This window comes from Cryptomeria japonica, chromosome 4 (genome assembly GCF_030272615.1).
Source record: "Cryptomeria japonica chromosome 4, Sugi_1.0, whole genome shotgun sequence".
NCBI classification, from domain to species: Eukaryota; Viridiplantae; Streptophyta; class Pinopsida; order Cupressales; family Cupressaceae; genus Cryptomeria; species Cryptomeria japonica.
Genome location: NC_081408.1, coordinates 155158371 through 155172729, shown reverse-complemented (window position 1 = coordinate 155172729; position 14359 = coordinate 155158371). Strand labels below are relative to the sequence as shown.

General features: G+C 31.4%; 1 protein-coding gene across 1 annotated transcript; it reads right to left on the bottom strand.

Moving 5' to 3' along the window:
• Positions 1 to 13251: 13251 nt before the first annotated feature.
• On the bottom strand, positions 13252 to 14061 carry LOC131040813 (G-type lectin S-receptor-like serine/threonine-protein kinase At2g19130). The gene is made up of 3 exons (XM_057973767.2): positions 13762 to 14061; positions 13480 to 13680; positions 13252 to 13353 (listed from the first exon to the last, which is right to left on the bottom strand). The coding sequence occupies exons 1-3, from the start codon at positions 14059 to 14061 to the stop codon at positions 13252 to 13254; spliced, it is 603 nt and encodes a 200-aa protein (XP_057829750.1).
• Between the last annotated feature and the right edge of the window lie 298 nt (positions 14062 to 14359).

Sequence of the window (14359 nt, the reverse complement as noted above, 5' to 3'; positions counted from 1 at the left end):
ATGAATTCTGGTAGAAGGTTTTGTGAGCTTACGTTTAATAATTTGTTGACAACCTATTCACCCCCCCCCCTCTTAGTTGTCCATCGGTTATCCTAACAATTGGTATCAGATCTTGGTCCTCTTTTGCATAAGCTTAACTACTTGAGGAAGATCCTATGACAACTAATAATTCAACTACATCTATTTTCTAGAGAGAAACCCCTTATCTTGATTCGACAAATTACAGAGTATGGAAGATTCAGATGGAGACTCATTTGAGATGTATTAGGAAAGAAATTTGGGAGATCATGGAGAAAGGCTATAAACCTGACAATTTGACATCTGGCAATCCTCCTCCGACAAGCCTGGATAAGGACGTTGAAAATGATTGTAGAGCTAGAGAAGCACTCTTGAGCACACTTTCTGATAAGGAGATAATGGGATTAAATGACCAATCTAATGCGAAGGCTATATGGGATAAGTTGGAAGTTTTGAATGAAGGTGACCCTACAGTTAAAATTGCTAAACTTGATGGTTACTGGGTAATGTATGAGAATCTGAAGATGGAAGAAGATGAAAGGATTACTGCTTTTATGGAAAAAGTTAATAAAATTGTTTGTGGAATTCAGTGTTGTGGTGGATCTCTCAGTAAAGATGAGATTGTTTCTAAAGTATTGAGATCTTTGCCACCAGCCTACAAGATGAAGGATACTGTAATTAATGAGTTGAGAATAATGTCTTACACTTATGTTAACCGAAATAATTTGGTTGGAAAATTATCTACTTTTGAGCTTGAATAATTTGGTCTTCAAGGAGTTGCAAAGACTAAATCTACTTTTCATGCACCTACATCATCAATTGGCAAGAGTGATTGGAAAGATTTATATGCGAAGGAACTGGATGAAATGAAGAAAGAAGATGAAGAGTTTGAGCAACTTGAAGCCTTATTTGCTAGAAGAGTACCTTAAGGTCCTTCTGGAAGTAAGTATGAAGGAAAATCACCTTTTAAATGTTTTTCATGTAATAAGATAGGTCATTTTACATCTAGAAGTCCTGAGAGGAATTCAAGATTTGAAGAGAGAGCTAAAAGATATTTTAGGCCTAACCATGATGAAAAGCATAAGTATAGGAGAAACAAAGACAAATCATGTTACTATGCAGATAAGGAAGGTGTGACTAATTCTGATGATGAACTGGCACAAGATTTAGCTAGTGGATCTGGTAGTGGTAAGGAATGAGTATGTTTGGCTATTAAGGAAGATTCTCTAGTACCTATTATTCAAAATGAGGAAAAGGCCATTGCTACTAAAATTGAAGACATGGATGAATAGACAATAAATAGTGGATGCTCACATCATATGACTGGAGATAAAATGAAGCTTTTATCTTTGCAAGAATTTCATGGTGGACTGGTTAGATTTGGAGATGACAAAGCATGCATGATTAGAGGAAGGGGAACTATATCATTGGATGGGAAGCATAACACTGATAATGTTTATTATGTTGAAGGATATAAGGGTTGATTGCAATGAACCGGTAGTTATTCACTCTGATAACTCTGTTGCTATTGATATATCAAAGAATTTGATATTTCATTCTAAGACTAAACACATTTTTATCAATTAATTTTTTGAAGGAGAAGGTGGGAGCAAATGAATTCAGACTAGTTTAAAGAGTAGATTGAACAAATCTTCACTAAACCTTATCCTAGGGAACCATTTAAGTAGCTCAAAGATAGATTGGGAGTTCCTACCCCTTAGGTAGAGACTTGAGTGATGCTGATTAGCATCAGTTCGTTATGCATTTATCAGTTCTATCATTCATTTCAAATTGATGTGTTGATGCTACTAATGAGGAAGAGTAGTTATTTGTGTGGTTCAAAGGTTTTATGATTTTTCTTTGATGTTTATGTCATATTTTTGGCATTTATGTCAAAGGGGGAGAGATATATGTGAAAAATAGAGCTTTACAATGATATCATTCTCAGGGGGAGTTTGGTTTTTGGTTCAAAACTTCATTGTCATATCATCTTGGAGAGTTTGTTGGATGTCTTCCATTGGGGGAGACTTGTTTGGAATTTTCTAGGCACTTGGATGTTTTTCACGTCTAGTGTTGCCATCAATGCCAAAGGGGGAGATTGTTGGCAATTTAGAGGAATTGATTATGTGTTGCATTGATTTTTTGTCATCTATGTCAACACTAGCTATTTTGTTCTCTAGTGGCTTCCAGTAGAGTGGTTGGATTATGATATTAATCTGGAGACCATCTCCAGTATTCTTCAGTTTGATCTAGCTTGTGAAATTGGCTTGGATTAGTTATTTATGTGTTCCTGATGTGTATTACATTCAGTTGGTTTGGGATTTGATGATGACCAGGATGCTATCATTTGTTCTAGTAATCTTTTTGATCAGCGGTAAGGGTTTTATCGGCAGGGCCTTGATGATCTTTTAATGAATTTGATAAGTGGTGTTGGTGTGGCATCTAGAAGATTATCAGGATGTTGTGATATGGACCAGTTTGTGTAACATGTTAGTTGATGCTCCCCATGCATCACTGGTTGGATTTATTGTTTGGATTATGTTGTTTTGGTCTTAGTCCAACTTGTTTTATCATTGGTTTGTGGGATTATGTAATGGATCTATTGTATTACCTTTTAGGTGGTCGACCTAATTATTTAGGTCTTGGGTTGGTATAAATATGATGTAAGATTTCTTGTAGATCGTGGGTTTATGGGATACATAATTATTTGTGTACGAATAAAGTTGTAATCATATGGAGAGGTTTTGGTCGATAATAGGTGATCGAATTGGGTTTGTGTAGGAGGTTTAATACCTTCGGTATTGAGCTTAACCGAAACTTTACTCAAGCATAGGAGATGTTATTCTTGCAGTTCACTCATCTTTTCGGATTGTAGTCTACATTTATTTGTAGTTAGTGAGGATCCTTTTGTGATGAGTAGTGTGCCTTCCTGCATGTGTAGGGTCCTCTTATTGTAATCATAGAATTACTTCATAAGTATTATCTGACGGTGGATAGGCTTCCCACCATGGTTTTCCCCTTTACAGAGTTTTCCATATACAAATCTTAGTGTTATGTGTTATGGATGGTTGGTTAATTGTTCTATGATTTATATTTATGCTTAACTGTTACATCTATTATTCCAGTATTAGTTTTATGTATTATGGTAGAAGGTTTTGTGAGCTTAAATTTTTATAATCTGTTGACAACTGATTCACCCCCCCTCTCAGTTGTCCACTGGTTATCCTAACAATAATCACATCATCACATGTTCCATAGTCCTCGCATATCATGCGCAGATCTCAGTAGACATTTGGGTGGCATGAGGATGTCTTTGATTCTATTAGAGTGGATTTAGATCTTGGACGTGAAGAGAGGGAATGAGTGCATCATGAGCTTATAGAGGCATGAGTAGAGTTGATGATGTTTAGAAGTATCATGATGGATAGAGATAGAAGGAGCTCATCGAGGACTCCCTCATGTTCCATGTCAAACCCATCGACACACACCTATGGGACCATCATGGTGTGGGCCAGAGGGCTTAGGTACTCACCATCCATAGTGTTGGTGATATGAGCATCATATTTTGTATGAGTGGTGATGATTGTATATTTTGTATCAAGACTATGGTTATATATATATATATATATATATATATATATATATATATATATATATATATATATATATATATATATATATATATATATATATATATATATATATATATATATATATATATATATATATATATATATATATATATATATATCCATAATATAATATTCCAAGCTTCATCATAATGTAAGGAAATATTATTTCATTTTATTATTGGAGCCAAACCTTGATGTTAACAATAAAACAATACCAAACAAAGTAAATTATGATCTTGAGAGAATATTATCCATAAGCTAGTTGATGAAAAGTATGATGATTCTAAGCAAGGATTAAAAAATTTATGTAAGAAGATTTTATATCTTAAAATAATTGGATTTGGATGTCATAAAATTTTAGGATTAATAAAATTGAGTAAATACATGAAAATTAAGATATATATTAAATTTCCCTACTAATAATAGGTTTAAAAATTACTAACCCTAATCTAGGCCAATTTTTCCTCATTTCTATTGAGTACATCTTATCTTTGAAGTATCCCAGGAAGATTGAAAAGAAAAATAGAAACATTAAAATATTAATATTGATTTATGAGAAATCCAATTTTACTCATAACTGTCAAACCAAGAAGGCTTAGGTATGAAGGACTATATATAACACAAGATTTTTTCATTGAATTGAGGAAATAAAATATTTGTATAAAAATATCCAAACATTGAAGAACTTGATTAGCATTTGTTTCCTCTTGTAGAAGAGTGAAAATAATTCCATAAAATTAACCATTAACAATTGGGAATAAAGAATTAGGTAAAAATATATCATTCAGCAGTTCTCAAGAATTTTAATGAAACAATAGGTATCCAAACCTTTTAGTGAAAAGAACATACACTATTAGAAATAAAGGTATCCCTATTAGATAGATTCAAAATGTCCAAGTACACTATATTTTTGGTTGTTGAGGGTGATAAAATATAAAAAGACTAAAAATATTATATCAAGTAATTGAAAAAATCATGGACCAAATCTAATACACTATGACACAATGAGGATAAAAGGCCATTGAATGTGCTCATAAGATTTAATAAATAAATTCTAAAGACATTAGCCTATTCACGCGATTTCAAACCCATTATAATCCTTATAAAACTACAATTACATTATCTAGAATATTTTATTACTATATAAAACATATTTATTCAATTATACAATATATAGAGGAAGGAATTATAGTTTAACATAAGGGATTTTCTAATGATTTTGTATAATACATTAGAAAACTTAACTTTTTATGAATCACAAATATGTTTAGGATCAATAGAGTTGGATATTAAATTTATGTTTGTCTTATTAATAATGTTTTATAAATAATTAGAATGAAAATCTTTAATATATAGTTTATGAATATCCTCACTAGCATAATTGAGAATATTTAGATAGAGTTAAGAAGGAAAACCATAATTACTAAGTGCTTGAGCATTCATAGTAAAAATATAAAAAATGAAGAGAAATTTATTACAAAAGGTTCACTAACAAGAAGAAATCTCATGGGGGAAAATATGGAGGCATTGTTACAAGGTATAGTCATATTTATGACAATTCTCTTAAGCTTTCAAACCCTCTTGTAGTGTGTGAAGATAATAAAATTATAAAAAGGGAACGAACATACAATAGTCAAATATAATGGTGTACATTTACCTTGTTTACTCCTTGTTAGATTGAGCTATAGGAAGTGTTGCACATAACACTCTCTTGATTTTCTCCTTTGATTTAAAAATGTCACTGCCTATGAGATTAATAGCATGATGAGTGATCAAATAGATAGATGAATGATGTAATGAGGATATGATAATGATAGATTAGACAAAAATATTTTTAGCATAAGGTTATGGAAGAATATCTAGATAAATTATTAGAGAGAATAAGATTACATTTGAAGAAGATGCTTTAAAATGGGATGACATGTCTCTATTTTATAGAATCATCATAACGAAAAATTAAGGGCTAGGATTAAATAGTTGATGGAAGCCTAGGATTGATTAAAGATTAGGTATATGACCCAAAAATGTAATCATGTGATAGGTGCCATATGATGGATAATGGCTAGGTGTTGGTGCTTCATCAAGGAAATATACTTATATGAATGGATAGGATTAAGAGGTTTAAATTGAAATGAGTGGAGGAAGATGACTAAGTTCAGTGAATGTGCACAAGGCTTATTTAGACATGTGAAGGGGACACTTGTCACATTATCAAGATTTTAGATTGTTATCCATGTGAGCAAGTTTAAGGTCTAGGATTTAATGGACAAGGGTAAAAGTGAATAGGAAATTTATTAATTAAATTAAATATTTATTTAATAAATGAGATAAAGTGATATGAAAATTATGTAAATAATATATATTTAATTAATTAATGGCCAAGATAGGGTCAAATAACAACTAGATTAATTAATTAAATAAATTTCTATTATTTATTTAAATTAATAGCTTTGGATACACTAAGATTATGTGTGGTTGAGTATGGACAATATTAGGTGTCTACATTTTGCCTATGTTTGAGATGATGTTACAACTAAGAGATGCCACCTCAATACAAAGAATAATAATAGATAGATTGTAGAAAAGGGATGAGGACAAGTGGCATGATGCGCTAGTCACTGAAAGGATGAGATTTAATTATTCCCCCTAAAGAGGACTTTCAAGTTTAAAGAACATGAATATATTCTATCAAAATGGATGGGAGGATTACACGATGGATGAAATAAAAGATAGAGATGATGAAGATATGGATGAAGATGGAAGATGGATGATCATAATGATACAATGATATAAGAAACCTATATGTGATATTTTAGTTGATGTTATGCACCAAGGTATAAGTAACCAAGGTAACAATGTGCTAAACTTAGGTGATCGAAAAGGTCAAATATAAACATATGCCTCAGAACACCTTAATATGGAAGACTGTGATGCCATTGTGGCAATAGGATGAACGAAACATAATAAATGATAACAATGATAATAGACACAAGAAACTAACAAGCATGCAAAAAAGAAAAGAAAACAAGGACTATTGTCCCACTCAAGTTGAAAATAAATTGATTGATTTTGATAATGATTATGTGGATAGAAATGTCGATATAAGAACAATGTGTACCCCAAGTATTGTGTTGTTAATAATAAGATTTTTTTTGGGATTAGATAGGATACATCTCTACGATGATAACTTGATTAAAATCGATCAATGGATTGGTTGGGATTTGTCAGGATACATCACTATGATGATAATTAGATTGGTTAGTATAGAGAGATGGATAGGAGAAAATCAAATTAGAAACCTAAGGTATGGTAAAAGATGGAAGGATGTAGGGAAATTTCTTAGATATGATATACCGAATTAAGTGGATGGATAGGGATATATGAGGACAAGATAGTATAAAACCAAGGATGATTTTGTAAAGGAAAACATGACCCCACACTAGAGGTAGTGAAATTCAAGATTGGAGATGGTAAGGTAGGCATGATATCGATGGATCTAGTGCATGGGGAAAATAAGGCTCACATAATTTCAAAGAATGCATATATATTTTACTAATATATTTTATCTAGATCAAAGGTGAAAAAAGGGTAATATGGATGAAAATTATAGGAATGTAATATATAGTAAAATGATGTTATTATGTGAATAGGATAAAAATGTAAAGAGGTATACTTTGTCTCTTTAGGTATAGAGATAAAAAGAGATAAGGGAAAATAGATTTAGATAGGGCGGAAGGAGATTAAGATAAGGTATATGGGATGAAACAAATGTATAAGATATAATGAAATAAGGTAAGCAGGATATTATGGATATGCAACGATGGTGCCTATAAAAAATTTCCCCAATCAAGTATCAAGATCAATTAAGGGAGGGGAGGATGAAGATAATATATCATGGATAAGATAACATATATCCAAGGGAAGGTGGAGATTAGGTCAAGTAGATAGGATATTTTATGCTTATGAAGATTCTTAACCTTAGCAAGATAAAAGGTGGAAAAAGGAGTTGGAATTAGATAGGATGGTGGACAAGTCGATCAAATAAAATGGTATGGATGAAGGTTTCCTCCAATTTTAGAGTGATAGAAAATGGGTGATGAAGAAATTAAGGGAGAATTTAAGCATATAGTTCTATAGATAGTATCCCTTCAAGATGTCCTATAATAGACTATGAAAATTGAAAGTATTCTCACATACATTGTTAGAATGATGGAAATAAAACTAAAATAGATGGGTAAATATGGAGGTTTAAATATGTATGCAAAGGATTGGATTAAAGAAGGATGATGAGGCATGAATGTTGGATGATGATTATGATAATGGAAGACCTTTGGATAAATGGTTGGAAATATTGGCAAGATCAACATTGCGACACACCTTGAGGGGTGGTAGAGTTGTAAATAAGTGTATTGTAGATTTAGATATTTAAATGGAGGAGTGTGTATGCATTCTGGGATATAGGAACCAATGCTCAATTTGAAGGACGTGATAGTTTTAGGTTGATTATTATATGAACTAGGAGTGAAAGAAGCTAGATTGGATTAGCATGTTTGGATGACAATTTAAATTTTTCTCTGGGATGTATTTCCTCTAGATATGGTTTTTTATTTTGATTCCTAGGTCTTTGTGGCCTTTTAGAGTTTTTTGTTTTCTTTATTGCCCTTTGTGCCCTTTTGGATTGACTTTTTAAAAAAGAATTTAGATCATATTTATTTTTATTTTGGCATTTTTTTAGGGGACATGTTGATCTTGTAACATATGTGGATTTATGGATTTATGCATTCTACATATGGCATCCAAATTTCTTCCAAGATAATTAGGATTGGCAGATTTGGGGGTCTTATATATGGATTAATGTATGTAGGGTGTTTGAAGGGTTGTAGTGATATGTATTTTTGTTTATGTTAATGTATGATAGGTAGAAATATAATGCAAATTAAGTATATGGATAATAGAATAAAAAATGTTAAATCAACAAGAAAAAATCAAATAGAGTGAAAATGGATCTTTATTCTACTAGCTCATAATATTTATACAATGCCTAGAGGGTGTATAGATAACCTAAGGGTAAATAGAATTAGATCCTAACCCCTACAATTGGTCTCATCAACATCAAGCATGTTTGCAACTATAATGGAGTTGTGAAAAGTCAATTAAATAAGGATAAAAAAGGGAATCCAAAACTCTTAAATACCCAAGTAAGCACTCACCACCTTTGATAAGGTATACAGATATATTTTAAATAACATACCACACATAAAAAATGTAAGCTAAGATTTTAAAAAGATGATATAAAGTCTCAAAAAATCTATATTCAAAATCTTGTTGAAAATATGATAAATTCATTTATTCTCTCACAAGGAATGCATTTGTTTATTGGTTTTGGAAAGAGGAAAACACACCTTTTCTTCCAATAAAAAATGACATTTTTTACATTTTTAATTTTGGCTTCCTTTGAGGTTTGCAACTATATTTAGAGAATAATTGGAGATGTCCCATACCACACTAAATACTATGTTAATTTTATCACATCCCATTATTCAAAAATAGTGCTAAAAGATGATGAAATGCATAAAATTTATCAATAAACTAATTTATATTTAAACCTAGTACACATTTTTAAAATACACCCAAACATGTTTGTTACATAGGTTGAATTCACTCCTTCCACCACACTTGCATCTTTATTCTATGTTGGTATGACTTTTATAACTAAAGTGGGTTCTCTTAATTTGTGCTCTAATCATTAATTTTTCACTTTAGTATATATCACTTCTTCAAATTCTTTAAACATTAGTGCATAGGATTATTCTTTATAATAGATTATTCTTTATAATGAACAGATCAAGATATTTCTTAATATAAGCCCAACAAATCTTTATATGGGAAAATACCTTGTCTTTGATTGTGTAATAATATTTTTCATTCCATTTTCTATCAATCATCAAACCTAATATTTTTAAATATAACCCAATTGACATTTAAGATCTTAGTAGTTATGATATTCTTCCAATAATTATTTCAGACTTTTTAGTAGAAAATAAAGTTCTCCCATTGTTTTTTATGTACGATTCCTCACCTTATTTTAAAAATCTAATTGAATCTTTTTAATCTAAAATATGAACATAATATATCTCAATCATTTAAAATTTTGAGTGGGTTAAGCCAAATCCAAATTTTGTGTCAATGATTTGTAACAAGGGATGCAATATGTCAAGTTTCTGCAAATAGGTAGATATGAAAGTAGAGATATGCAGATGAAGATCGAGATTGAGAGAGAGAGAGAGAGAGAGAGAGAGAGAGAGAGAGAGAGAGAGAGAGAGAATTCAATAGATATGAGATGAAAAGGATGAGAATAATTATTCAACAAAATGAATATAAGTTAGAAAATAAATAAATATAATGTATAACTTATAACTATATATAGAGAATATAAGTATATATGTTTGTAGATACATCAATAAAAATTATATATAGAGCATGTTGTATAATCATATTGAGCATAATTATGGCCTATAGATAGAAATACACACCGATAAGTAAGAATGAATATTCAATTAAATAAGAAAAGGCAATCCAAATAAGCATATGCCAATACAAACAAAAGTAAACATAAATAAACATAGAAGTAAGACAATACAAACATATAGAGAAAACCATATTAATATGTGAATGCGCATAGATTTAATTTGTTTGTACAAAAATAAGTGGCTATACTAGAGAAGCATAGGAAGGAAATATACAAACATGTACAAAAAAATGCCAGCATACCAAAAGTGCAAGTGAGGAGGTTAAACAAGTGTGTTTGCGTGTGTGTGTTGGAAATGTACATATAGATATAAAGTGAAAAATACCAAAAAATTAAATAAATATAAAAATAACTCTTTATAAAAATATTAAATAAAGTAAATAATGCAAATAAAATATTTTTTAAATAATACTTTGATCTTGTCATAATTTGATGACTCAATAATTTATTATCAAATTTCCTTGTAGATTGATTATTTGTTATTTTAAATATAATTATTTTTTAAAATTTTACAAATATATCTACTTAAACATATGTAATTTTATTTATTAGATATAAATTATTTGAAAAAAATATATTAAAATTATTCAATTTTTGTTTTAAAAGGTTTGAATCATGAAATTGCATAATACTCTAAAAAGTGCTCTCCACCTACTTACATGTGAACAACACTAAAGCCACCTACTGCATTGAAATTGTTGCACCAAACACAAACAATTTAATTTAATTATGACTAAAAGGATAAAAGCATTGAACATAGACGAAATTTCCATTGATGCATTGTGCGATCAATTGATTTTCTCAAAGTTTTGAAGGACTAAAATATTCCCAAATTTATAGACAAAACTCATGCTACAAAACTTAAAAATTATAATTCAATTAGGGCAAATATAAATAGAAAGAATCCAACCATTTGTGGATAGATGAATGAAGAAATGCTAGGTGTGTGGAAAACAGCAAGACAAAAATGGCAAGTATGAGAATAAAATAAATATTAAGTCCACATAGTGAATGGGTGTATAGTAAAGATAAGGGATGATGTATTAAATTTCTTTATTTAAAAATTATAAATTTAATAGTTTTATGGGTTAATTAAAAGACAAAAAATATATATATATAATTATTTTAAATAAAAATCAAATATCGATTATATAAAGTATATTTAACAATTTAAATTCTTTATAATGATTCGTTAAATTAATAGAATAAAAAAATGAATACTGGAAGTTTGGAACTCAACCTTATAATCAACTAGAAGCTTTTTGGGTGTCATGTTTTGAGGAAGACAAAATGACTTAATTGTGTTAAATAACCTTTAAAAGTACGAGATAGTTTGTATTTTCAGTGCGACGAAAGGTTTCTATTAAATGCACAAAAAAAAATCCAAAAGATCCAACTTTACATAGATGTCATCATATGTAAGAAAGTGGACAAGAATGCTTGAGAGTAAAACATTGAAAAGGGGAGCAAAGTATCACATGTAAAGCTCATTACCATAATAATTTGTTTATTAAAATTTCTAGCCTCTCATAGAGAAAAAGTTGTAGCCTCAGTCCTACTTTTACTCCATAATGCATCCTCACTTAGTTTATTATGCAACTTCATCTTCCCTTCCAGCATCCGTACCACTTGCCCCATGCTTGGCCTAACATTTGAAAGAAATATAAAATTGGAACACAAATAAACTATTCTATTGATTCAAGAGATAACATGAGCTTCTTGATCAGCCGATCAAGGATAAGACAAACTGATAGAAAAAGAATTACAACTACCTCATTATATAGAGGTTTTAGATACATCTAGATTTTGGTAAACTTGTAATATTAGAAATAAAGAAAAAACAACCTAAAAATAAAAATCGAAAACAACTTTTATGCATAATCATCCCAAATAAAGCTGAAAAACTAAAAACATAAAACTATGCAAGTGGGAGGAATTAATAAACAATATTCTAACAATCTCCACCTTAATTTCAACCACTAATGGATTTAATAGAAATAACAATTGAATCTTCATCCATCTTCAACAAGCTCAACTCCTACCACGATCCATCATACGGCGATCTCTATTTAGAGAGCAAATTCTTGACTTTTAACTCCAAGGCTTTTCTAAGACTTGGATTTGGCTTCCTCACATAATTGCATATTGGTGGCTTAAAATAATTTCTCCAACTTTCACAAAACTTGTGATCTTCTCTCCTCTCATAGAAGGCATCTCTCCACAAAAAACACTATGGCCTCTTCAAAGACCATGATTGGGCTTTTTCACACGACTTCATGTTGGTGGCTTTGACTAATTCTTAAACATTTACAAGATCCATGATCTTCTTCATACAAATCAATATTTTTAATGATTTGTGATAGTTGTCATTTTCTCCTTCAACAATCTTAGAAACAAAAGGCTTCACCTTTTCAGAGGCAGTTTTAAACTTATAGTTCATACCAGATTGTAATCTCTTCTTTCGAGAGTTGACTTCACCTTATTAAGGAGGTGGCTTGTACATTGAAATTTGTTGGCTTCAGTAAAACTTCACCCTTTGAACATGGGTGGCTGTCTAATGGAAAAATATGATGAAAATGGTTTGTGATCTTCGTCGATCTCCTCCAGTGACTTCCTTTGGAATGCTTATTTTGTCTTCAGCTATGATTGGATTTAGTAATTTCTTTAGTGCTCTAACTGGTTCTTCAGAATCTTTAACTTCCCATGATCTTTCTTGAATCAGATAACTTTCTCAAACCTGCTCTGATACCAAATGAAAGAAATATAAAATTGGAACACAAATAAACTATTCTATTGATTCAAGAAATTACATGAGTTTCTTGATCAACCGATCAAGGATCAAATAAACTGATAGAAAAAGAATTACAACTACCTCATCATATGGAGGTTTTAGATACATCTAGATTTTGGAAAACTCGTATTATTAGAAATAAAGCAAAAAAAACTTAAAACTAAAAATCTAAAACAGCTTTTATGCATAATCATCCCAAATAAAACTGAAAAACTGAAAACATAAAACTATGCAAGTGGGAGGAATTAATAAACAATATTCCAACAACATCCTCATCCTCTTCAATGCATAGCAACCCAAACAACAATAGCTCTTCTCGCCTCTTCTATATCCGCCTTTTCTGCAAGTAAAACGCCCTCCTCCACGATATCAATTGTGTTCCCCTGAAAAATTTAAGTTGCGGCCCCGGTCGAAAAGTAATGCTTTTTTGAATCTTGAACGCTCATGTCCAGATTTCTTCGGCCCGAAATGATTTCTAAGAGACTCCTACCATAACTGTACATATCAACCTTGGGAGTGATGGGAAGACCCCAAAGCCACTCTGGAGCCAAGTAACCACTCGTTCCTCTCGTTGTGGTCAGGACACGGCTTAACATCATTCTGAATAATGTGCTCTCTGCATTCTTTGCAATCCCAAAATCAGCCAACATTGGGGAAAATTCACTGTCGAGGAGAATATTTTCAGGCTTAACATCATTCTGAATAATGTGCTGTCTGCATTATTCGTGTAGATAAAATAAGCCTCTTGCAGTGCCTACGGCTATCTGAAATCGGGTCTTCCACTTGAGTACCTTCCGCTTGCTTTGGTTGTTGCTACTGAATAGTAAAGAATTCAGAGAGCCATTGGGCATGTAATCATAAACAAGTAGCCTTTGTGATCCCTCTGCACAAAATCCTCCAAGACTTACAAAATTCACATGCTGTATGTTTCCAAGAGAACCGATTTCTGCTCTGAATTGCTTCTCGTCTTCTCTTGAATGATCGAGTTTCTTTACAGCTACAAGCGTGCCGTCTGTTAGGGTTCCTTTGAACACCGAACCAAAACCACCGCTCCCCAACAGAGACCCAAAATTCCTAGTTACAATCTTCATCTCCTTTAACTAAACACTCTAAGAAACGAGTTCGAAGAATCTGCGCACATCTGCATCAACAGTAGCCATTGGCTCCGCCACATTGAATATGAAAAGACACAGAAAATAAAGGTAAGAGTACCAACAATGCCAAGCACTGTGCCCATAATACTTACAGCCGTTTTCAGTCTAGAGGAGGACAGCTTATCATCGAACTTCGAAAGTGGAGAGGCAGCTAATCGAATGAAGACATCTGAATTGCTTTTCAATGGAGAAGTGTGCATATTTATCAGATTCCCGGACCATGTTTGGCATGTCG